Below are 27,955 nucleotides of genomic sequence, written 5' to 3' on the forward strand. Positions count from 1 at the left end.
ATTGTTCTGGTCTGGTGGCTTAATGGAAGTTGAAAAAAAAAGAACGATCCTCGCATATATAGTACATATATAGTACTTATGTTTCATCAGATGTTTAGTATGTTAAGAAACAACTATACTATAGATTATTTATGGTATGTTAAGAAACAACTTTTACATATTTGACTTAATTGCACACATGACAATAAGCAACATAATGAATACCTGGATTTTAGGAGGAAAGTTTTTTTTACAGAAATTCCTTCACCTAATAAAGTGCTCGATCTATAAATGAGTCAAAACTTATCGTGAGCTCCCTCGTAGCTAAGCTGTTAGCTTAAGCGCCTTTGGTGTGGAAGACCCGCATTTGATTTCCGAAGGGAGCTCATGTGGTTCGCATTACACATTAAGCTGTAGGTCCGTCTCATACAGCCTCGCTGCTGAACGAGACGCTAAACTAAAAATCAAATCAAAAGTTATTATTTGAATGAGATAAAAAGCATGTATATATAAATGATTATTATTATAAATAAACAGTTGTAATTATCAGGGATCAGGGATGTAGAGAGAGAATCAGGGATGTCCAGAGAAAATCCCTAATATTTGGGAGGTATTTTTTCAACGTCCAATGCTATGTCCTTTAGGTTAAAGAAGATATATAATTATTGAAAATGGAATGATCGTGAGATTAAACTTTTTGTGCTCTCTCCCACCGGGAATCAAACCCAGGACCACGTAAACCAAAGACGCACGCGCTAGCCACTAGACCAGCGGGGAGGACTAGGTAGTATTACTTACCACATATATATAAATTTTCATCTATGAAACCACGTTACCCTCCTTGCTTTGAAGATATTACTAGTATATATCCCGCACGTTGCTATATTTTATTAATTCTATGATGCATGCAAATTTATATAACTACAACCATTTCTTAACTATAAATGATAATACTCGGACACTTGTAGTAACTACAATTTCGGAACCAAAGGAAGATTCTGATGGTTTAGTTTTCAGCTTTTAGAAGCGGGAAAATATATAGAAACCAGTGATAAAACTAGGTTGGGTAACAATCAAACGTTGTATTTAGTTACTCTCGTATTATTTAATATCTTTGTATTGTATTAATTTGTTACTTGTTTTTTTGTATTTCATTACCTATGTACTTTAGTTATAATATCTTTGATCAGCTGAAGCAATGTTTTTCGAATGATATTATGTTTTCCTTTTATGTTTATAAAAGTTACAACAAGCATTGTTATGTAATTCAAATACTTTTTCAAAATCTAAAAGTTTAGTACCATTGTCTTTGTAACTTGAGTAATTCTCCTTCATCTTTATCAGACGAGCAAAAATTACTCACCTTAAGAGAAGTTGGTTGGACAACTGGGCATGGATATTTTTTGTAGTCGAGAAAACACAATAAGTCCTTCCAACTCAGTTCTCCAGCTTCATTTCTGTCGATTCTGAAACAAAAATGAATAAGTTAGGTTTACATTCGCTAACAAAGCATATATCTTCTCAATCAAGCAAATTATCTTATATTTTCAATATTTCGTGTCACTTTGGAAGCCTTGTTCACAACTGTAATAAACTTCTAAAGGATGTGAAAATAAAGAATAACGAGGTAATCTTACAACGTACTGTTAAAAGATGTAAAAATCTTCAGCGAGATACATGGAAAATGAAGACTACTTAAAAAGAAAGAAAGGAAAACAGAAATAATTGTGTTCATTTTTACATTTATTCGTCTTCTTTACATGATTGTTATTGACTATGTTTCCGTTGGTTCCAGAAATACAGTTTCAAGTTATCAATGATATTATATATATATGGAAGGTTTTCTTTTATTGACCCTACATCATTTTCTAAGTAAATCGTCCGCATACGCCAAAAGACCACTCAATATAGATACGTATGTTCTTTTTTGTTATCTAGCATTTTCCTAACTACGCAATCTAAAACAAAATTTTAAAAACTTGTTAAAATTATCATTCTACTTACAGGTTTATATAATTCTTGAATATCATTTGAATTTCCGAGCTTTCGACTCTCCCCTGAATTTTGGTCACGGAGGACAACAAAAGGACAAGGAAAAATAAAAAGAACGGATTTACCACGGTAGATCAGTGCAAGAGTCACCTTGTCAAACCTAAAATCACGCGTCAAATGATGAGAACGAGGGATGCAATATAGCGGGATTCATTTACATATCCTTTTGTTCATTAGTGGAAGGTTGCTAACTCGTGTTGCTGTTTTAATTGTTATACCAATGTTGGGCAAATTTTGCATACTGCTTCCCATTCATCGCTTAACTAACCCCTTTCTAACTTCAACTTCTTCTTTTCGTCTCTTTTTTATTTTTTTATTTTATTTTATTTTATTTTTTTCAACACGCAAGGAGAACTCTCAGTCACTTTAACCATGATAATCAATCCACGGAAGTTCAAGTATCTTTAACTGCAATACTTTTAATGCTCTTTCGCGGGTCTACTTAATGCACCTAATATATACATTTAACTCTTACATTTTTAACCTTTCTGCCTATAGTGAAAAAACAAACAGAATGTCTGAGAAAATATTTAATACACAATAATGCAAATCTGATGGTGGATATAGAATAATGTGCACAAATTTTCAGAAACGAGTCAGAAGCATACTGTCCAAGATGCTTACTTTGAATGTTGTGAGTTTCTTCTGAAAAAAAAAAAAAAAAGTTTTAATAAAACGTTCGGTTTATTTTTGACTATAGCATATACATTTGACATGTATCATTCCATACCAATATGAAATTTAGATGAGTTACAGAGGATTGGCAACTGAGGCTTAGTATCACAAAACTAAGTTTCAAAAACTATCGTTATTCTTTTATTTTAAAGCATTATTTTCTCATCATCTTCTGAAATTTACTAAGAACTTTATTCTTATTCCAATAAATTTAAATAAAACAGATCAAAACAGAATATTATCTTCACTATTTTGCAAACAATAAGCAAGTAAAACAATCAGTCACTCTAACTACGGCAATCAATCAACGGAAGTTAAAAAAAAATTAACGCAATACTTTTAATGCAGAGCAATGTCTAAAATATAGAATGACCACAAAGTCTCTACAATTTTGCACATTTATTAAGAACACTGTACTGTGTAAGATAATAATATCTGTTGTACAATAAACTATAAAATCCCAGTTTTAATTGGTATTAACGTTAGTTGTTTCAGATACTCTACTGACACAGCAAGTTGTGCTTTGTATAAATGTGGTCCTTGCAAGAAAGAGTGAGAGTGAGCAAGTGTATTTCTTGGTTCATTGAAATAAAATTTGATAATCAAAATGGAATGGCATTTCTCAAGTAAGTACAGAAAAACTCCGCGAATCTTATCCTTATATCCCAAATGGTGACAAAATTCTTGGAGACTACGTTCATGTTGGATAAAGACCGTGGTACCCGCCCATGCACATGGAATAAAGAGATTGAACTATTCGTGATTCATTTTCACAAAGCTTCAAGAAATCCACTTGTCTCGCTACCAAAGAACTATAAATGCCTCAGGATTCACGTTACACAAGATGTTACATATATTGAATTAGGGTTTAGTGTCCTTTTCAGCACCGAGGTTATATGGGATGTGGACTCAGCTTAACGTGAGATCTGAACCACATGAGCTCCAGCTGGAAATGGAACTCGGGTCTTCCACGCCTAAGACGCGTGCGTTAACCATATAGCCACAAGGAAGCTCAAGATGCTAGGTAGATATTTATGTCTATATGCATACAAAGTGCAACTGTTGCATACACTTGCATCGAATTGTAGGCCACGATGGAAAGAATTAGCAGTAAGACGATGCATTGACCACTTGAAGATGCTCCGTTTCTCACACATGCTTAATTTTCGGATGAGTCCAATTTTCATGTCTCTGAGCAGTTTAACAGATACAAGGTAAGGATTTGGGGCTTGGAGATCCACATGCGTTAATGAAGCTTGAGAGAGAAAGTCCTAAACTAAACGTCTGGTGCTGTGTTAGGTAAGGGTATAAACGAGATCTTGAACTACTTTTCTTTGTTCCCCCCAGAGCCTTTGATCCACTGTACAGCATAGGTTAAAATCGTTCTTAATTAAAAGCTCTAATTGTTTAAAACTAGCCAACTTTTTTTTTTTTTTTTTTTTTTTTTTTTTTTTTTTTTTTTTTTTTTTTAAGTTTGTCCACTACAACCCCAAATTCCATACCGCACTTATGCAAATATTCAGTCTTCGTTATAGACAACATTGTGTTTCATTTAAATCACTGATTAGTAAGCGGGAGCTCAGGAAGCGGTATTTTATTAGCGGCAGTCAGGCAAGCTCTAGCGCAGGTAGTGACATCTACTAGTATCACCGTTTATTATTAGAAATTAGCGTGACGCACGAACTGAGACGCTGGCCCTTTATTATTACGTCAATAAAAACAAGAGCTAGAAAAAAAAATCCCTTTTAGAAAAAGAAGAAACTAAGTTTTTTTCCACACAGATTTTTTGCCCACGAAAGTTTGGGCTTTTTAAAATATATATATTTTTAATGAAAGATGCAGAAAAGAAATGCTGTATTCTGAAGAAGGAAAAAGAATATCATGAAAAATTTTCAAGAATCAAAGAAAGTAGTTTCTCTAGTTTACATGAATTGTTTGTAGAGTTGTTATAGCAATGCTTAACGAAAAAAATATTTTAGTAACGAGATAATAGTAGTTTTTACACTGGCTGTGGTGAAAAAGTAATGCCTGGGGCTTTCTTCCATACGATTATCATCTTTGATTTATGCATAAACTAAAACTTAGAAGCACATTTTGTGTGGGAGAATAGGCTGATCAGTGCAGCTTCGTACGGAGAGAATGATTTTTAGGAGAAATTTCCAAAGAAAGAACTGACTAGAATAAATAAAGACGAGCAACGCCTTTGGCGCTGCCATTGTCAATTCCCGAGCCAGCTGATATACATGTTCTTGATTAAACTTGGACTTAAATGTCAATGAGACTGTCACCAATCAGCTTAGCAATCCCGAAAACTATGGATTCGACACTAATATCGGTCGTTTTCGATCATTTCGATCCTAGGGGTGTTTCACCCCAACAGTATTTTTCCAGATTGTTGATAATATATGTATATCTATTTTTTAAACAATGATTTTATATACCAAATTTTATCATCCTAACGTGGGGAGTACACGAGATACTCTATTTTTGGTACAATTTTAAAATCACTTCTCCTTTGAATACTCCTTCTCTTCCTTAGAATTCTATCAGAATATTAAATAAATTATAGTCATTTCTAGATTTCGATTTATTCGATACAGTTACTTACAAGTATTGCAAGCCAAAGACGTAGATTTGCATACCGAACAAACACACAAATATTCATTTATATATATATATATAAAGATTTCTATTAGTTCTTCTAACATAATATCTGAAGCTCACAGTCGAGTGTTTCCCGAACAAATGATAAGATGTAAGCGTAATTTTATGCCAAACCAAGGATGGTTTTGTATTTGTAATATTTTCTTGCCTCCCAGTTTGAATTGAGGAAACACGGAAACACACATAATTAGATATATAACTTTCAACCATTGATAAGGCGGTTAGCAACCAAAATAACATTAGGACTAAGCAAACAATGCAATACTAATTTGAAACCAATCAAGATAGCCGGCACAAGACCCAAAAATGCTGTATGTTGTAAAGTACCTTTATTGATTGCGGAATCAACTATAAGGATATAAAGGTGAAGAGGTCAAAAATAAAAAATAAAAAGACCTGGCTTTTTTTTTTCCATCTATTGTAAGAACACTGTGACGCCAGATGTTTTCTGGATGTTGAGCCCCAGTTCGAGGATATTCAATAAAGCGTGACACTTTAACAGAACGGTGCGTCAACACATTGCGGATGGTACAGTTGATACGTTTCAAAAATAACATTTCTTGGGAGAGGGACAGGGCGGGATGATCGAATTGCATGGACACCCAGTTCCATCAATATCATCCCATGGACTTTTGTAGAGAGATATGTGAAGGATATCGTTTCAGATAAAGTTACAGGACATCAATGACCTGAAATCAAGAGTCAAGATTGCCATTTCGATCATTAATAAGGATATGCTGCAGCATTCATGGTTAGAACTAAAATTTCGGCTAGATGTGCAATGTGTAATAAATGGTGTGCATAGTGAGAGTTTGAAACTAAGGAAAAAAAAAAACATTTAGTCTGGTTTTACTTATTAACTAAACCATACTTGTCTGTCTCAAACGTTTATCCGCAGTGAAGGTGAAAATACGGTGGTTCGAAAGAAATCATTTTTCTATTTCCATAACGCTATAATGCGCAAAAGTTGCCGTTGGTATAGACAGGAAAAAGCCCAAAAGATTTTTTTTTTATTTACATATCTTCCGGTCCCGCATCGCCGTTGAAATTTGAAAAATCCGGTAAAAACAATAAATTTTCAATATTTTTCTAAAAGGCCTGAACAATATAGGATGATGACCCTATATAAAGTAAAGGTTTCTTCAAGTGTGTAAAACAACTTTAAAGTAAATAAACTATATTTATATAATATCTTCTGGTTGCGCATCGATGTTAAAAAATTGCAAAATTTGCGAATTTAGCAAAATTTGAGAGTTTAACATTTTTTTAAAATGTTGTTAAAACAAGTAAGATAAGGACGTTACTCACCACGAAGGGGTAGCTGTACTTGGTATTCCACTACCCAACCAGCCATCCAATGATTAGGGTGTATTATTTACAATTGTATTTACAAGTTTATAATTTCATATAATTTGTCCCCTACAAATTTCCATTTTCCCCTTTATTTTTGTCCATTACTAATGACTTTAAACTCTGATTTATGCGTGGGCAAAGGTGGCACAGTAGTAGAGCGTTAACCTCTTGTACATGGGCAGGGTGTCTATCGGTCACGAAAGTCACGAATGTCACGAAAACGTCACGAAATCAGAAAACGGTCATGAAAGTCATGAAAAAGTCACGAAATTTAGCTTTTGGGTCACGATTTTTTCTATCTGTATACATATAAATACTGACTGAAAAACTTTGTTCTACAAAATGTCAAAATTCACCACCAAAAATGTCTATATAGTCGGTTTTAGACGCTAGCAAATCGCAAGTAAAGCATGCTTCTATCGCATTACAATAAAATTCGGCCTGATTCGCACCTAAATTCGCCCTTGAGAGTGCTACAAAATTTTATGGTTTGGTAAAGAAAAGGTCACGAAAAAGTCACGAAATTTTATTTTGGAATTTTAGTAGACACCCTGATGGGGTTCTTGATTCGATCCCAGCTCGCGCCAAGTGATTTTGTGGTGGACAAGCACCGTGTGGGGGGGGGGGTTTCTCTGGATTCCCCTATTTCCTCCAGCTTTCTTCATTCCACCATTTCCTTCATTTCTCATCATCACCGTCTCATTACCACCGTGGGACATAAAACTTAGAAGATTCCATTTTTTCATTTTTTTCTGATTTGTGCGAAAATATAGACATGTATGATCTTGACAACAGTGTAGCTCTGATGAAGCTGTCTTTAGCACTGTGTCCACATACTATACCGGAAGCTTCCGTCACAAGCTTAACCCATCTTCCGACAGCATGAGAATGACATGGGAACTTCTTGAAATTCGTAACTAGCTTAATGTCTGCTTATAAACTACCTTATTTCGTCATTAGTCAATGGTCTTAACAAAGGAGGGGAAGTAAGTTTACAAATATCTCATATTATTATTTTGGTGTAATCTTTAGCTACAAAGTTCATGTTTGGTGGCAAAAATGCCTAATAAAATCATTTTCAAAAGCTGCTTACCTTGCCTTCAAAACTCGTCTGTACGTAAGCTCTCGAATGTGGTTTCTGTTATCAATGACCATCGCCAAAAGCAAAATTTCGGGATGAGCAAAGTCAGCATTCCATTCTATAACGGGGTCTACAACTTATTTCAGCTCTTCTGGCAGAATACTGTGTTTTCTGAATGATCTCGTAAACATGTTGTGGACTTTCGGTCAAATTGTTGCTCAACTTAATGGCAAACCACATAGGCATATATAACTTTAAGATAAAGGTTACAATTTGTGTCATTATCTCAAGGACTTTCCACACTAATGTATAGCCGCAGAACTCTATTAGCGGTAGTGAGCTATTTGAATACGACAAAGGGCCAGAATCACGAACTGAAAAGTATTCAGAGCAGTGCCCTACCTGGATGACTTTTGATATGTCCAGTAAATACAGTTGGTCTTTGCCGAGTATCTGCCTGTCTACTTCAGGAATCACACAATTGATAGGTTCAAATTCAATAACTGGTAGAGTATGTGGACACAGTGCTAGAGTATGTGGACACAGTGCTTCATCAGATTTACACTATTGTCAAGATCATCCATGCCTACATTTTCGCATAAATCAGAAGAAAATGAAAAATGAAATCTTTAAGTTTTACGACCCACGCTTATGCCGGCTAGGTTAAAGGAGATGGTGATGATGAGAAATGAATGAAATGGTGGAATGAAGAAAATGGGAGAACCCCGAGAAAACCCATGCACACGGTGTTTGTCCACCACAAAATTCACTTGGCGCGAACTGGAATCGAACCAAGGACCCCATGCACAAGAAGTGAACATTTTATCACTGAGCCCTCGCTACCCCCGCATAAATCAGAGTTTAAAATCATTAGTAATGGATAAAAATAATGGGGAAAATGGAAATTTGTAGGGGACGAATTATGTAAAATTATAAACTTGTTAATAAATAGTAAATAATGCATCCTAATCATTGATTGGTTGGTTGGGTAGTGGAACTCCAAGTGCAGCTACCCATTCGTGGTGAGTAGCGTCCTTATCTTACTTGTTTTAAGAAAATGAAGAAAAGACATGTTATACTCTCAAATTTTGCTAAATTCGCAAATTTTGCAAATATTTGACAGCGATGCGCGACTAGAAGATATCATATAAATATAGTTTTTTATTTTAACGTTGTTTTACATACTTAAAGAAACTCTTAGGCCATATAGGGTCCTCGTTCTATATTCTTTAACTAACTAACTATGGCCTATGGAACCCGGAGGTTCAATGTCGCGTTCACAAAAGCTCTCCACTGACTTCTATCCTTAGCTAATTGGATCCAGTTTCTATTCCTGTATTCCTATCTCTGCGATATCTATCTTAATATTGTCCTCCCATCTGCGCCTAGGTCTTCCTAATGGTCGTTTTCCGATTGGTCTTCCAGTCAAGACTTTGAAAGCGTTTCTACTTTTTTCCATTCTAGCTACATGACCTGCCCACCTAAGCCTCCTAGACTTGACGACCCTAACAATGTTGGGTAAACCGTATAAATTATGTAGGTCCTCGTTATGAAGTTTCCGCCATTCCCCATTCCCGTTCCTCTTACGTCCGAATATTCTTCTCAGGATCTTGTTCTCAAATACTTTCAGCCTATGTTCTTCCCTCAGAGTAAGCGACCATGTTTCGCAACCATATAGAACAACAAGCATGATTATCGTTTTATATATTTTAAGCTTCAAATTCTTCGACAGAATTCGCGACGACAAGAGATTTTGAACCGAATAGTAACACGATCCTAAATATTTGAAAGTATCCACTTTATCAAAAGTATTATTTAATATTTTAACGCATCCACAATTTGCCGTATTACGGTTTCGACGCACTTCCATGTATTTAGTTTTCTCTGCATTTACTTCTAAACCCATGTCCCTGCAAGAGTTTAATAAGATCTCTGCATTTCTTTCTACTGTTCTCCTATCATCTCCTATTAAATTTACATCATCAGCATAAGCCATAACCTGGTGAATACCGTTCAACTCTAGGCCCTGGTTGCTATTTTGATTTTCCTTATGGCGCATTTCAGTACAAAGTTAAATAATAGTGGCGACAACGCATCTCCTTGTTTCAGGCCATTTTCGACGTGAAAGCTTTTTCCTGTATTTTCTTAAATTTTCTATATTCTTTACTCGTTTAAAAGATATATTGAAAATTTATTGTTTTTACCGGATTTTTCAAATTTCAACAGCGATGCAGGACCGGAAGATAGGTATTTTTTTCTTTTTGGGTTTTTTCTTGTCTATACCAATGGCAACTTTTGCGCACTACAGCGTTCCGGAAATATAAAAATGATTTTTTCGAACCACCTTAGGTGAGAAGTTGCTAAAAGACTTTCTGAACACCCTGTAATTGGACTGGTAATTTTAATTGATTTCTGGAAAGCAGTAAAGTAAGATTCCATCTTGCTTCTTTTTACTTGTAATTGTTTTTTCTGCCCTGCATTCCCACTAAAAAAAAATTAATACAAGAAAGCAAAGAAAGATATTAATATCCTGAAATTCATCAACGTTATATCTGTTTTAAATAGCAACTTGATTTGTATTTAGATCAGTAATACAGTAATACTTACCTCTTCAATATAGACTTAAGTACACTTCCATCTATGGGAAGTTTTGCACCTCGACATATCGCCCAAGCTGCTTCATAAGGAATGTATCCAGTGTCGTTACGATCTTGATGTCTGAAGTTCTCTTCCAGCCGATCAAAAGCATTGTAGAGTACTCTCCTTAAATCCTGATGCGCGGATCCTCTACGCAATAAAACAAACAAAGTATTAATTATATATTAGAAATACCTAGCTAATATTTTACTTTAAATAAAAAGTGGCTAATTCAATACTGAACAGTTTCAGTTTGCATGTTAACCTCAGAAAATGATTAAGTTAGGTACTTATTATTCTGTCATTTAACGAATATCAAAAGAAATATTATCAAGTATTTACAAAGTTTTGCCAATGATTCTTCAACAACGTTTATTTATTTATTTTACTTTATTTTATACATCATAACAAATTAAAAATTTATTATTCAACTTCCTGAGAGATTATTTGGTTGTAAAGAAAAGTTGCGCATAGTGAAAATTTTCTATAGAATCTGAGCAACTGTGTAACTATATTTGCATCCGACGGCCATCTTGGCAATCTTAATAAATATATAAAGCTCAACCAGCATATATTAACATAACATTGCAAGAACATAAAACAGGAACAGACATGGACGTAAATACATAAACATTCAAACTAAGATGGGCCTATGAAATAAAAACTAAAATGTAACGGCTTTTTATTGTTTTGTTTTTTTTGGCTATTCAATATCATCTCATAAGACATGTTGAATATGCATAGCTTTATTGAAACATTTTATTAGAAAAACGATTTTTGTTTAATTTATCAATAATAATAATAATAATAATAATAATAATAATAATAATAATAATAATAATAATAATAATAATAATAATAATAATAATAATAATAATAATAATAATAATAATAAAAACAATCCAGATTCATATTTTAAAAAAAAATCTGCTGTACTTCTTCCAACGTACTACAAACTCTTATTATATATGATTTTCTAAATTTACTCTAGGCAAAGCAAAGCAAGTGAGTTTTGTCTACGGATTCAACATAATACAACAGATTCAACAGATTAAAATATATAAACCAGCGGTGGGGAACATGCAGCCTTCTGGGCCTGCTGTGAAAAGTGCTAAATTATATGAGAAAGATGAGATTTTACAAGAAATATAATTCTGAAGTTACGTGTATTAGATAATATAGTGTAGTTTTATACATTTTTATGCACATTATTAATGTAACTAATAAATGTATAAAATAACCATAAAAATTAGGTCTCTTCAAAACTATTATATGCGGCCTTCTTGGGAAATAGACATTATCAATGCGGACTTACCACAAAAAGTTTTCCTCCTGATTTATACTAATATAAAAAAGAATATCTGGGTGTGTGTGTATATAAGAAAATCTCCCGGTCCAATCAGGCCACTTTTTCGCTCTTTGTAAGTTGTTTAATTCGTGCCTACAGAGGATTGTGGTGTGTAAATTAAATCAGTTGTTTCCTCCTTTCATTAATGTATATGAAATACAACCATTAAAGGTGTTCTCAATATATGGACACTGGATTGTCCAAGCACAGCAGCTTAGGCTGTGGTACAATGCCATGTGGTCTGAGTGGAGAGCACCGACTGCAGGAGTGTTTGGCTGTTCTGGGAAGCGGACTGGGTGGCGTAGTGGTTAATGCATCGGCACGGTATGTCGGAGATCCCGGGTTCGAGTCCCGGTCCTAGTCAGGCCACTTATTCACTCTTTGTAAGATGATTGAACAATGTTTTTGAAACCTGTATCAGTTAATGATGCACAAAAAATTATTCAAAAGCTGAATAATAGATGGTCTTTAGATGTAGATGAGTTTCCTTAAGCTATTGTAAAAATGAATTCTAAATTTATTATACAACCAATATGCTTTCAGATAAATATTTCCTTTCCATCGGGTATACACTCATATACGTTAAAGTCACCAAAAGTTATCCCCTTTTCCAAAAAAGGATCGAGAGAAAACACTGATAATTATAGACCTGTTTCACAACTCTCTGTTTTTTAAAAAAATCATAGAATCACCAATAAATAATCAGCTTACACGTTATCTGCAGAAGTATAACATTATATCTGATGCACAAGATGGTTTTCGGAAAGGAAAAATGATAGACACAGCTATGCTATTTTTAGTTATTTAAAATATATAAGTGAAATATTAGAGGAAAGATTTAATGTATTGAAATATTCCTTGATCTAGCAAAAGCTTTTGATTTAATCCCACATTAGGACCTTCTAGGAAAAATGGAACATTATGGTATTAGAAAGCACGTAAACAATTGGTTTAAATCTGATTTTAAAAATCGCTCACAAGCAACTGAGATATGATTTGTAAGTTCAAATGGAATAGGAAGAGCATATGTGTCAAAAAGTAATAGTATATTTTTAGGAATATCACAAGGATCAATATTAGGACCAGCTCTTTTCTTAATATTTATTAATGATTTATCTCTAGCGCTACCATCAATAAAAACAAGCAGACGACACAAGCTTGGCTATTATAATCATTAATGAAGGGGAAATAATCATTAATTAAAATTAAAGATACATCAAATAATTTAACACAGAGTTTTCAACACAATAAACTCGAAGTAAATACAGGCAAAACGATATCAGTAATTTTTCATCATGTAAGAAGAAAACCAGTAAAGAGACAGGAAATTAAACTTGGAAATAGTATTGTTAATTTTCAATGTAACCTAAAATTTTTAGGTTTGTCAATAAATGAAAATCTAAAATGAGACACTCATGTTTAATTACGAGCCAATAAGCTTCGAGTATTTAGTTGCTAGAAACTTAATTAAACCTGTAGCAAATGAAAATACTGCACGAATTTTCTATTCAAGTTATTCGAATGACATATTAGCTATGGAATAATATTGTAGGGTAACAGTTGCTACAGCTAGTAAACATACAGTTGTATTACTAGACTTGTATGGGCAAAGACATAAGCATCGTATAAAAGATTTAAAAAAAAAAAAAACTCGGTATTCTACCATTATCATATACAGTACCGCTCAAAAGTTTTCGAACACCTCCGATTTTTATACGCATTTACTGTGATCCTATTAGTTTGGCACGAAAACTTTACCACCTTACATCAGATGTACTCCTGCCTCATGCATAGAATTTGACTACAGTTGAATTGAGGTCTGAGAGGTACTGTAGATGGTATGTTAATTTATAATACTTAAAATTGAAACCAAAAATGATAACTTGATACATACAGGGTGTTCAGAAAGTAACTATGCAGTTCATAGCTTGCCGTATTTTATTTTCCATAAACCACTTTAAACAACTGAAACTAACTCGAAGCTAATCTTTAATGTCATGGAAGTTATAAGAGATGCTGGAAGTGACTCCCTTGCACTTGAAGACACAGTTGCACACGTTTCTGCATATTCTTGAAGAAACACTTTCACATGTTTCTGCATGTCATCACTTAGCACACCACACCATGGCACTGCATAATTACTTTCTGAACACCCGGTATATTGCATAGTATAAACAAAAGTATGTTAGGTGAGGCAAGATATTAATTTTGTTTGGAAAGTATAGACATGGAGGGTCAATGCAATGACCAAAAAAAAAAAAAAAAAAAAAAAAAAGTTTTATACATTTTGTTGGTATCTACACATTACAGATATGCTGTTTTTTAAAAAAGAAACTAAGAACACCATTCTTTGAAAAATGTTTACGACTGCAAATATACATCCTTCTCTGTTCAACTGTCGCTCAGTGGAAGTGTATATGTAATGCTTGTCATTACTACTTCAACGAGCAACAATGGAGCATACGAAACTATCGTAAGCACTTTTCAAAGTACGTTGAAATACTTGGCGTTTTAAACGTTAACATATCAACAAGTTACAAAGAGCTGTAAAATTTCACCTTCCACACTTTTGTCTACACTATGCAATATATATATCTATAATTTTAAGAATTATGATTCGACACATCATCTACAGTACCTCTCAGACCTCGATTCAACTTCCGTCAAATTTTATGTTATAGGCAGAAGTACTTCTCATGCAGGTATATATATTTAAAGAAAAATAAATACTCATACAACACCAGAAACAAGAAAGACCTCTATATGCTCTCTTATAATACTTCTTTATATGAGCAAGGTCCGAGATATGGGGCAATTAGAATATATTATAACTTACTTACCAAAATTAAAGTAGTAGAAAGTACAGGAAAATTTAGAAAAATGATCAAAGAATTTCTATTTTCTCATTGTTTTTATTTGGTAACTGAATGTCTCAATTAAAGAATACACATTGTAATGTCTCACGTGCTTATGTTTACAAACACCCAACATGTGCTCTTATTTACAAACAACAAGCACGTGTACCTTACTATGGAGTACTACTACAGCTGCAGACGTCAGAGACGACAGTAACACCACTGGTCACATGACGACGAGGGAACAGCAGCACCACCGACTCACCTGGAGCGCCTATATAACCGAGAAGACTCCATGGACAACTATCAATTTCGACTGGTCGAATCCCCTTTCTTGGCTTGCAGTGGAGTCTTGTGGGAAACTTTACCTCTCTTTCTGCTTGCAATGGAGCAGTGGGAGATTCCTAATCGCAACCCGGCCTAGCTTGCAGTGGAGCTTTGTCGGGATCTCTAACCCCTCTCTGCTTGCAGTGGAGCAGCGAGTGTCTTACATCCCCTTACGTAGATTGCTACTGAGGAATCTTCCCCGAGACCGTCACGTCAAAGGGCCACCTATTTCTACCTTATACTAGAGGATTTATTATTGTAGTATTTCTGTAAAACATTGTTTATAGGGGATTTTTATAATAAAAGCCGGTAGTGGGAAACTATTCCGGACTAACTTGCTCTACCTACTCCTGCACAAGCAGAATTTTACAATATAATGTGAAGAAGATTATTAATTGGTGTAGTATACCAAAATACTGTTACTCATTTGTACTTGTAGCAATGTTGTAGATATGCACTATGTAGAGATTAAGATAGTTTGTAACTTTATGTCGTATCCGAACCATATGTATAGTATGTATTCTTGTACTTAAAATCAAAATGAAATGAAATGAAATCTTTTTAAGTTTTACGTCCAACGGTTATGCCGGCTATGCTAAAGGAGACGATGATGATGAGACATGAATGAAATGTTGGAATGAGAAAAGTGGAAGGAAACTGGAGAACCCCGAGAAAACCCACGCACACAGTGTTCGTCTACCACAAAGTTCACTTGGCGCGAGCTGAGATCGAAATAGGGACCCCAGGCACTAGAGATGAACGTTCTACCAATGAGCGACCGCGACCCCGGTTCTTGTACTTAGTGTATTCATTGCCGGTCATCCTTGACTAGAAACAAATGTATTCATCTGACGGTAAGTGATGCCAGTCTAAAGTACAGAAAACGTTGAACAATTGAAAGTATAAGCATTGCATGCGTTAGGAACGAGCGAGTACGTGCAAGGGTGAAAGGGTACACGAATATTAAGAATGGAAACCAAGAGTTCAGAGTTAATTTTTCCATTAATAATCTTGTGAAGAAGTAACAAATATGCCATCATGTGTTGTGTCTGGGATGCCTGTGCAGCTACTACTATTACATACGTATTAGTTTATATTTTGTAAGTAATATATGGTAAACATTATTTCTGCCATATAGAAATATTGTATCAATTTTAGTTTGTCATTCGCACACTACGGTATAGCAATTTTAACATGCTAATTAGCTACAAAACGCTACGACATACTCTTTATTCTTTCCTCTCCCTACGATATAATTATTTAAATTCACTTATACATGCACGAAATACTGACCACAGTGTTTCCCCCTCTAACAGTAAGCTGCGAAACACCAAAGCTCCCTGTTGTGTATTGATACACAGCTCCATTGCACGTGGTTGTTGACCAGCATGCAACGAAACAAAAAAATTCTCATGTTATATTTGTTCCTACTTTTTAACACTGCAACATGAATCCGATCGTCTTTTGTTCAAGATTTCCTGCAAACTCCCCAGAGGGGAAAAGGATTCGAAGACGTAACGGAATCAAAGGACATTCATATCCGTCTGAACTGAATTACGAAATGGTCTTGCAATACAAATATGAAAGGAAATCCTTAATGGTGCCATTCTATTGATATACTAACCGACAACGGACATAAATGTAAATAAAATAAAAAAAAAAAAAACTATTTTTGAAGAAGTTACTTTCCATTAACAAATTTTCCCTTTTTTCCTTCGGTTTACTGACTTCCTAAAACATACACCAGTACAACATATTCTAAAAGAGTTTCTAAGAATTGAAAACCATGTAGATGTAGATGTCCAACATACGAAGATGAGTTTGATGATAACAGTATAGGAACAACGTTGTTAAAATGTGGCCAACTTCCAATCGAGTAATAAGTGGTGCATACCTTACGGAAAAATGAAGTTTTTTTTTTTTTATTTATATATTTTTTATTTTACAGAAATGAGGCCAAGTTAACAGGTTTCACCGTATTTATTTACATACGTATTGGAAATGGAAAATGATAACATTATCCAATACACAAATGTAAATGCCCTGGTAAGATTCTTTTTACCTAGCCATCTATAACTTAACCTATATTCTGTCCCCTGTTTCTCCAGCAACCCTTTTACATTTCAAGCTCAGTATGTGCTTTGTAAGCATCTTACATTTTGATTTTTGAGAGTTCTAATTTGAATTTTTTTCTTTACATACCAGCTGTATGTGTATGCGCGTCAAGAACGATAAAAACAGTAGACACATGAACAGCAAAAAGAAAATAACAGTGGCGGCTTTTAAGAGAAGTCACATCGGTAAGAGTTAAATTTTATCCCGAAAAGCTAAGGGAAGGAAGGTTTACACAGCTTCGGTAAGTTGTATACAAGAATAGTATATTAGCTCTCTTGCTGCAGCTTGTGATAAAATTTAAATTTTTACCGACGTGACTTCTCTCAAGAGTTGTCACGCGGAAAACATGAGAAAATGTTCACTTTTTACAACATTTGTTAAATGTAAGAATTCCTAGAGTATTAAACGAGTTTCCTCACTGCAGAAAAATTATTGTATAAACTAACGCGTTAATTAAGCAAATACAAAATATTCTATCAAAACAATTCAACTTTTATATACGTATCATGTTTGTTAACCATTAAAACAAGTTTCAAAAATAAATAAATAAATAAATAAATAAACTTTCTACAATGTCATACCTTAGCATCTCTCTGGTTAGCACTTCTTTTCTTTCTTGTCCAGGGAAGGCACGAGAAAGAGTTATAATTTCATGCTCGACAATATCATCTTTCAAAAGATCTTTCAGAGATTGCCTGAAATTATATATTACAAACATACATTTTATATGATAATTATCGCTTATCTTGTATGTCCTCCAATTTTGTTGCAGAATTGACCACTCTACTCCACGTAAGTGCTAATTATGTAGCTTCCTTCTTCTTCGATTCCAAAAACAACTAAACTAGACGTTAAATTTTGGGATTTTGTAATCAGAATCGAAGGAAAAGTGAGAGGAAAGAAAAAAAAAACTTATTTAAATACGTAGGTTCTTCTCGAATGCCCAGCACACACTTAGTTTTTTCAAACAATACCTTAAATATTGAAAAGAATTACTGTGCTAGTTATATTATAAGTCAATAAGATCCATCACATAATTTTAACTCTTATTTTACAACTTAACGAAGAAAGAAATTTCATCCTCCCATCTGTCTATAGTTCGAAATTCAGCTAAGTTTGACAGCAGTTACTTACTTATAGGATTTCGTAATCGATGGTATAACCTTTCCGATCTTGTAAAGTTCGGATGTGAATGAAACGTAGTTAGTGCTTTCAATTTCACTGTAAGATAGTATATTTTAACTGCATCACTAAGTCACAATACAACTGAAGAACTTAAGATCCACAGCTAATATAGCACTTAACGTTGTGGTAAGAAGAAGCCCTTATTTCAGGAATTTCTTTTTAATGATTAACATACAATAAAGAGATCGCTCGGTATATTATAAGGTTTAGAAATCCTGGGTTGACTGAAGAAGTTACTCTTAACATGGATTTCCAATTTCGCACGCAGCGAAACGACAAACCCTGTAAATAAAGACAATTTTTGCCATACGCTCGAACAATCACCCGGAGATCAAATTTTCTTAAACAATAAAGGAAACAGCTTTGCAAGTTTGAAGTAGCACTACCGCTATCTTCTATAATTTACGTAACTCAATAAAGTGGACGTTTAGAATGCAGAAAACTCCAAATAATGTAATTTTACATACTTTCAGTAAAACACAATAATAACTTTTCTCAATTAGATAATAACAGGTGAATCCCAAATTAGTTAAACACCTCCTTCGCAGATAGTACATCACACCCTCACTCTCTGACAGTACTACAGGCTAACAGAAAGTAGACTACCGTGATATGAAAACACTAGTATCCCGCAGCTATTTATGTTCTCACATAACGTGCGAGTAAATAAACAAACAATACATTTTTACATACGATAGTTCGTCAGCCCTCTAATGCAATTTTAATAAGTTCTTTTACATTTTCTACAAAATTAGTACTGATCACAATAAATAAATATATTAACATATATTTAATGAAAAAGTCAGTTTTAATTGTTTTATATCAAAAACTACTTTTCTTAAAGCTAAAAGCTAATTAAAATTGTTTAACAAATCTCTGTCAGCATATTAGTAAATCAGTGTAAGATAGATGCATGTAATATTTATTCCTGCTAAACCAACGAAACTTCTGTGAAAAATTCTAGATAGTAGATCGAATCTCAACGTTCAATATAGATCGTCTCTGATATAGCTTCCTGGTGAAAGGAACGTTGAACTTGAACCAAACATAAAGAATGCAGTAAGTATTTGCATAAATTTACTTGTAAAAGGCTTTATACAAGTATAAACAACGTGTTCAATAACACTCATTTCTTAGTTTATTATTCACTATACTCTATTTGAATAATTGTTCTTATCACAATAATTTCTCAACCTGGAAGCACGAAATTTTAATTTTGACACTAAATATTGATCTTTGTAATCCAGACAAAAAATATATTCAAGAATGAATTCAAAATGAAAAGATTGTTTCTTTTAATAAAATTTTCGCCTTCATAAAATAAAGATTCTTTTTGTAAAATACAAAAATAGACTTCCAAATTAAATGAACGTTACAATGGATTTTATGGCCGGTTATGCTATTCTTTTGCAAATATTTTATGTATATATACATATATTAAATTTCAGTTTTTATTAGTGCTTGTGTTCTCTCATTTACCTGTTTCCATTCATCTTTCTTTTACTATCGATAACATGTAAAGGTGAATATAGATGTTTTAGCTTCATTATAGGTTTTCAATTTAGAGAATTATGGAGGCACACATATTTATTGCGAGACGTACTCCTTAAGTAATACCGTATATTCCTTTTCTACATCCATTTTTACTTCGACCGACGATAGGAGGAAAAAAGTATGGTGACGTGAAAAAATCAAATTCGAAATTGCAACGGATTTCAGAATGTTTTATCTTCTGTTCGTCCATCCGTCCATTAGCTCCGACGTAAATATGTTCACTTCCCTTTGAGGACACACCATTCAACATATCAAAGCCAAATTTTAAACTTAAGGTTTCTATAAGATTCTCTATTTTTTCTTCAAATTTTCTTTCTACCCCCGAAAATAAGAGTAGTTTACTGAAGGGTGAAAAATCAAAATTTGCAATTTTCTCAGAGGGCTGTATCGATTTTGTTTCATGTTTTATTAACAACCCTATAATATAGTATAAGTCGTTTTTTTATTTATATTCTGTTTATTTATTTATTTAAAGGAAAAATCTAGAAGGGATAGTTTACTCTTGGAGGTTGGTTCTTCCTGGACGATTTTCTTATAAGCAAATCTGGCGGTTTTGTTCATATTTTATTAATAGCACTACACTGTGGCGTAAGTGATTTCTCTTTTAAAAATCCACAAGGAGTAGTTTACTCTTGAAAAGTGAGTTCTTTCGTACGATTTTATTACAAATGACTGAGGCGATCTTGCTCATACTAACCTGATAATATGCATGACTCACTTATCGTGAAAAGATTCACAAGGGATAATTTATTCATGAGGGCAATTTTTACGACAATTTTCTCAAAAAGGAATAAGGCAATTTTATTCATATTTCATTAATAATCCTACAATACGGGTTAAGCCACTTCTCATGAATAAATCAACAAGGGTCAGTTTATTCTTAGGCGTGAGTTTTTTTCCCCCAGGACGATTTTCTCAAAAATGACTCAGGCGATTTTTTTTTCGTATTTCTTTAATAACCCTATAATGTTGCATTAATCAGTTCTCTTACGAACGTTTACTTTTACGATAGTTATCCTTAGGAATGTTTACGATAGTTTACTTTTTCCTTTATTTCCTCACAACTTCTTCAAATATGAATCACGCAATTTCGTTGACATTTCATTTTTAAAAAAATCATTATCAACCTTAATATATGGAACAAGTCATTTCTCATGTAAAAGTCCCCAAATGGCATTTATTTTTGCGGCTCAGTTTTCTTCAAGCAAAGTTTTCGAAAACATAGTTTTGTTTGTATTTCATATACAAATGCATCATTAATAACTGCAGCATAATATGATTTAGTTTAAGAAATTGGAGGGAGAAAGTTTAGTGTAGCGTGCCGTATCTTTTATTTATTTTCTATGTTTATTTTAACAGTGTATTGATGGATAGTTTAGTGACACGAATTCATTACTCAAAATAATTTTCATCTCTTTCTACAGTTTTACCTCACTTTGGTCTCACGAATTGTTTTCTTGAGTTTTCAGAAGAGAATTTCGAATTGGCCCAGTGCAGAGCCATGTTTCATCTCTCGTCATGGTTCTTGAAAGAAATTCCTCTTCACCTTGCTCATACCGTGCCAAGAGTTGGTGCATATCACTTTTCGTCTTCCCTTGTGTCAACCTGTCAGCTTTCTTGGTACCCATCTTGCACATACATTTTCAATCCTAACTAATTAAGTATTCTACACATACTTGCTTCGTCAACGCCCAAATGAAGCGACATAGTTAACACTTGTTAACCTTAATCACAACACTTCATGCTGTCAGTCACTCGTGCACTCTGTGACCTGCCGCTGCGTGGCAAATCGTGAATGCTGGTATCTCCATTTCCACCAAAATGATCTCCATGTCTACTAACCAACGGTACTGCAATCGACAGCATCATCTCCATACACTCCTTTCAGCCTTTTGTGAATGTATGCAACTGTCTCATTTCCACAAATCAGGAATTCAGTCAATGCATGTTGCTTACGACCAACATCAAACTGAGCAGCCATTTTGAAAGACTGATAAGAAAGTTGTGAAAAAAAAAAAAAAAAATGACATAAAAGAAAAATTGTAGAGTATTATTTTAGGAGTGATCCTCGTATATTAATTCTTAGCGTTTTCCATGAAATTTAACTCTATATTACACTAGTTTACGATAACATTTCGAACTGAAGTAGCGTATTGTTTGTTACGGTGTCAGAAAGTGTGAATCTATACATATTTCGGATTAGGCTCTAATCATATTACTACTCACCTAAATAAGTCGTATGGTACTATTCCTGTCATCCCTGGGTCTGCAGTTAAGTAACGTCCCATAAATTCTTTGAATATTGGCTCAAGTGCTCTTTTTAGCTTACACAAAATGACATCTACATTAGCCACAGGAAACTGTGGGGAAAATTTATTTAGTAGAAATTACTAGTTTAGTTATTAATTTTTACACTGACTGTTCAATTATTTTATCTTCTGTGTATCAGAAATGTACACATATACAGTACACACACAGCAAATTCATTATTAGCTGGTAATAAACTCATTATCAAAGACATACTCCGTTAGTAAAACGAAAACAAACTTATTTATTGCTCTTCCCGCTGGTCTAGTGGCTAGCATGCACGCCTTTGGTACACGTGATCTCAGGTTCGATTCCTGGTGGAAAAGCATTGAATATATAACGGTGGCTAGGATTCCATCTTAAACTAGGTCCAAGTCTTATATAGCTTCGGTGATGGAAAGGAATGCTAAACTTCCGCACAGACAATTGTACTGCTCAGCAGATCTTGGAAGCTTACACGCAAACCCAACTCACTTCTCTTCAAAACGTTAAAAAGGGCACTTTGAAAAGAAGAGAATTCTAATACAAGAAAGTTATATTATCATATCAACAAAACAGTACACGAGAAAATTCTAAGTGAAATGGGTTGAGCAAGAGTTGCTCCGACCTGCTGAGGAAGGTGTATCGGTACACCGAAACAGCACAGTTTGTACGTATGTACTTTAAATATTATGCGCAGTAAATAAAAAAAAGTACGTTTACAATTTAAACTTTACGAATTATTATAAACATTAGTCAATTTATATGCTTGAATAATTATGTAAACAAACAAGTTTTTCTTATTTTATTCAAGTAGTCCCTCATTTGTTCTCATGGCGCTAAATGAACACTAACAAATTCGAAACCCCACTAAAAATCGAAGCCAAGGGCATATGTATCAAAGATTAGAGCGCTAAATCACTGGCTCACGAAAGAGAGCAATTTTTTTTAGAAAAAACTTTTAGTGAAAACCAATAGTGATTCTTACCCAAAACTCTCTAATATGAAGACCAAGGCACCAGTATTTTCGGACTAAGTCACTTGGTAATGGTAGAGAATCAATCAATCAATATATATATATATACGTAACAGCCCGTATCTATCTATCTATCTAATTTCATGCATTTATTCAGTATCCAAATCGATATATATGAAATACTCATGCAACATAAATCGTATACTCATCCATAACTAACATATTCATGCACATAAATCATGCAGTTTACTTCCTAGCATTAGCTAACTTTATACATTTTATATTTGCAGGCATTAACATGCTTTGCGTTAATGACAAAAAGTACATATAGACAACATGTTAGCTATCAGACTTGGAGAATTACATGCTGATCAAGTTACTTTAAATTCATCTACAGAAAAGAATATTCATAATCAGCCATATGTTTCCCCAGACGATTAATTAACGTAGATTCTATTCATTTAATCTTATAAGAAATTTATTTCGACGTAGCTTCACTTTCAATAACATATTCTATCAGTTTACTTTATTTCATTTCATTAAATTCATATCTTTTAATATTGGAAAACACAGCTGATCATATTCTAAATTCTTCCTTTAACATGTACTTGTAGCGTGGCGATTAATTTTAGATTCTCCTTAAGATAAGGCATAGAACTTTCTGACATTTTGTCTGATGCTAATAATTTATTTTGATGTCTACGTAGATATAAGTAAATAAGCAGTCATACTAAAGTGCATGATGAGTAATTTATTATATTATGATCATAATCATGGATAATTTAGCTATGAAGTTCAGCACTCTAATATATCAAACATCGAGGGAAATTTAAACTATTTAATGCATAATTACGTTTTCGAACATTTTTACCACAAAATTCATTTAACTTAAGGAAGATTTGTTATGATAATTTCAGTTGTAACACGATATCACTTTTCTTTTGAATTACTTAAATTACAAGGAATAATATGTAAAACTTTTCTTTATGTACTAGATGACATGGTCTCTAGTATATAAAGCTTATAAGCCTGAATGCAAAATCCTAATAAATATTAATGGATTGAAATAACATTCAATAGTCAAAATTAAACAAATAAACATACAAATAATTGAACATTGAATACAATAGTTTAGGAAAAATAAATAAAAGTGGAACAGAGTAAACAGTCTGTTGCAACATTCATATTTAATATGATAAGAATACTTTTCAGTTAAAAGCTTTATTATTATTATTATTATTATTATTATTATTATTATTATTATTATTATTATTATTTTGTGCAGGAATGTTAGCGTTAATTTGGTTCTTTACGCAAAGTAAAAACGTAGACTACGGTTAAGATTACAGTTTTACTGTTTGAGTACTTTGATGAGTCCCAAACAAACAAAGAAACAAACAAACAAACAAAATCATATTTTGTCAGTTTTAATTTGAAAAGTACTTTCTTTTCCTCCTTGCTTTCTAAATCTACCTAGGTATATTCCCTGTCAGATTACTTGCAAGTATTGGTACTTTACGATACAAACCTCTTGGCAATGTTTCTCCATGTAGAGAAGACAATATTCATCCGCGTCTATTAATTCAAAAATGAAACTATTAAAATTGACAACAGCTCCAATATACAAATCTTGCATGGTATAGTAGACGGGTGCTTTGTTTGTAAAGACAAGCTGTCCAGGCTTCCTGATTCTAGATCTATCTATAAACTTCCCGCCTATGAAGCCTAGAAAGAAGAATTAAACAATTTAAAATTAATTTGAAAATTTCTAATTGATCTATTTATACAATTACGGATCGCGTTCAAAAAGTAAGTTTCCCTACGGCGGTACACACAAAGAAACCACATGACCTTAGAACATTTATTGCCACAGATACAATACAGGTGACACTAGTTTTCAACATATTTATTACCAGAATTCAGACACTTATGTATGTGGGATCAACTTTTGTATTCCGAAATTGTAACACTCAGCCGCCGCCTAGGAGTGGAACATCTACACTTGTTCATCTCACTATCAAAATGTTTACTGTAAAAGTATATCTTGAGGTATAAGAAGACATGAAAATAGCTCCAAACAAGATCCTGACTATACAGTAGATGGTCAAACATGTCCCAGTGAAATGACTGCAGAAAATCGGTTGTCTGCGTTCAATGGACCATAAGTTTTTATAGCTAGCACTAGAACCATATTTTTTGTACATGTACGTGTATATTTTATTCTGAAGTTGTACAATAAATTTTCTTCCTCTATTTACAGATATTCCCACAACGGAAAGAAATTAGACAGCCGCATTTGCAAACGGTCGGTCATTGAGTTCTTGTATAAGACCGACAATTATTCAACCACTTCCATCCGACACAAATTGCTTCTTGTGCATGGGGATAAGACACTGGACCATAGTAATATCCAGCGATGGGTACAAAGGTTCTATGGTGGTGATTTCAATCTGCTGGAGCAACACGGTCCAGTAGACCATCAACTGCAGTGAATTCCTAAGTGTGAGTTACCGTGTGTAGTTATCTCTAACATTTCAATAGCTTATTGCCTATTCTAGTTTCTTTGTGTCGTAAAATGACTAAGTTGAAAAAAAAATGTAAAATAAATAAATAAATAAATAAATAAATAAATAAATTTAAAGTCAAGCCGAAGCTCTTCATTACTGTCATTGAAGAAGGAGTCACGATTGGCCGAAATCATACAAGAAATATAATAATTCTTTTAGGATTTCCTGGGCACATTATATATAAAAAAAATTAATTTAACTAAAATGTAACGTTTTAATTAAATCATCAATTCTCATGCAAAGAGAGTACGGAAAAAACGTCGTGAGGTGACTCCCTGCACCACGGGAACCAAAAAGTTTAATGAACATGAATTAGAAAGCAAACAATTGTTTTGAGGTAGTGAGGAAATTCCCAAATGTTTTGTATAAAGGCCTGCATTTACTGTACAATAATGGTATCCAGTACGGAAAAGTCATGTACGTCATGTGGTTTTATGAGTTATGTTTAGATTTTTTTTCTCGCCTCTTCCTGATACGTCAAAGTTCTCGTAATCCTTGCATTTGTAACGTCGACGGGAACTTCATCTGGGATATTTAGATTCATCATCATCATAGGTATTCTGCCTTTATTGGCAGGTCACTTGCTGCAGCTGAGAAGCTTCCATGCTCCACGGTCCTCCGCTAACCTTTTCGTCTTCGCGTATGATCTTTCTGTTTTAACATCATCCATTAATTGTAGTCTCTTTCGGCCCCTCCCTCTCTTTCCCGCCACCATACCCTCTAGGACGTCCCTCATGATACAATCTCTTCTTAGGCAATGTCCCAACCAGTTTCTCTTCCTCTTCCTAATAATATCTAAAAGTGTTCTTTTCTCACCCACCATTTCTAACACTCTCTCATTCGTTTTCCGCTCGACCCAACTAATTCTTTCCATTCTTCTCCACACCCACATTTCGAAGGCTTCCAGTCGATTTTCGTCACCTTTACGTAATGTCCACGTTTCCGCCCCATACAGTACAACACTCCACACGAAGCATTTTATGAGTCTTTTTCTCAACTCTTTGTTCAAGGTCCCACAAAACAGACTTTTCTTTCTTTTAAAGGCTTCTTTCGCCATTCCTATCCTTGCTTTTATTTCACGTTCGCATTTCATGTCATAACTAAGAACACTACCCAGGTATCGAAAACTATTCACTTGTTCTATTTTCTCCCCTCCTACTTTTATATTTGACATAGACCCCTTCGTTCCAATCACCATGGCTTTTGTCTTTCTAACATTTATTTTCATCCCATATTCCTCAAAGCCCTTTCTCATTTTTTCTAACATTTTATTGATTTTCTTTTCAGATTCTGCAACAAGTGCCATATCGTCTGCAAATCTTATACATCTAATCATTCTACCTCCTACCGAAATGCCATCATCATCATGTAGGCTCTTTTTCACTATTTCTTCTAGATAGACATTAAATAGTGTTGGCGAGAGGCAGCATCCTTGTCGAACCCCTTCCAATTGCACATTCTTCCGTCAGTTCTTCCCCTATCCTAACACTTACTTGTTGGTTCATGTATAAGTTTCTTATGAGTCTTCTATTTTTCCATTCCAACCCTATCTTTGTTAGAACTCCCAACAACAATTCCCAATTCACGCGGTCAAAAGCCTTTTCTAGATCAATTTTTAGATTAACAAACTTTAATTAAATTAGAAAAAAAAAAAAAAAAAACGTTACAACTGAATATATATTTTTTTTTTTTTATTTTGCCATTGTAGAACTAAGTGATAGTTGTAATATACCATAGTATCACGCTGAAACAAATCAATGTAACAAAAGTGTTACCAGATCTACCAGTGTTACGGCTATTTATAAACAACGTGTGAATAACTTTGTTACATATTAATACCTTTTTTAAAAAGTAAAATTATGAGTTATGAATTATACCAAACCATGTTTTAGTTACATTTCTCCTGCTACATCTTTCCTTCTTTCTTCCTTTGTTGCGAAAGCAAGGATTCAGAGAATTTTAAAATATCAGAATTAAGTCAGAAAATAATAGCTATAGATCTGCCGTGCTAAGCGAAAAGGCCTTAACTCCATTTCACATACTTTCGAGAAAATAAGCAAAACGCGTTTTGGCTTAGGCTCTACGTTCAAATGTGTTGTATTTCAGTAAAACTTTATTAAATATATTTTCACGATCTAAAATATGTGTGGTAACACAGTTAAATACATTTACTTATGAAGTGTCACTTAAGGTCTTTTTGCTTGCTTTCAGTTACAGTTTTGAACATAAGGTAAACACTTATGACGTCATTACCCCCTACCTATTGGTCAAACCACGTTAATTTCACTTTGGATAGGTGCA

General features: G+C 33.8%; 1 protein-coding gene across 5 annotated transcripts in view; it reads right to left on the reverse strand.

Annotated features, from left to right (window-relative positions):
• Positions 1-27,955, reverse strand: part of LOC145693551 (EF-hand domain-containing family member C2-like) — a 99,576-nt gene that overhangs the window by 11,165 nt on the left and 60,456 nt on the right. For all 5 annotated transcript variants that reach the window (XM_081769638.1, XM_081769637.1, XM_081769641.1 and 2 more), the window contains exons 9-13: positions 24,616-24,812; positions 22,052-22,185; positions 17,668-17,781; positions 10,412-10,591; positions 1,343-1,445 (exon numbers count right to left, since the gene is read on the reverse strand). In XM_081769638.1, the coding sequence (XP_081625764.1) occupies positions 1,343-1,445; positions 10,412-10,591; positions 17,668-17,781; positions 22,052-22,185; positions 24,616-24,812 (728 nt within the window). The remainder of the gene's footprint in view (positions 1-1,342; positions 1,446-10,411; positions 10,592-17,667; positions 17,782-22,051; positions 22,186-24,615; positions 24,813-27,955) is intronic.

Source organism: Thermobia domestica, chromosome 8 (genome assembly GCF_964235325.1).
Source record: "Thermobia domestica chromosome 8, izTheDome1.hap1.1, whole genome shotgun sequence".
Taxonomy (NCBI): domain Eukaryota; kingdom Metazoa; phylum Arthropoda; class Insecta; order Zygentoma; family Lepismatidae; genus Thermobia; species Thermobia domestica.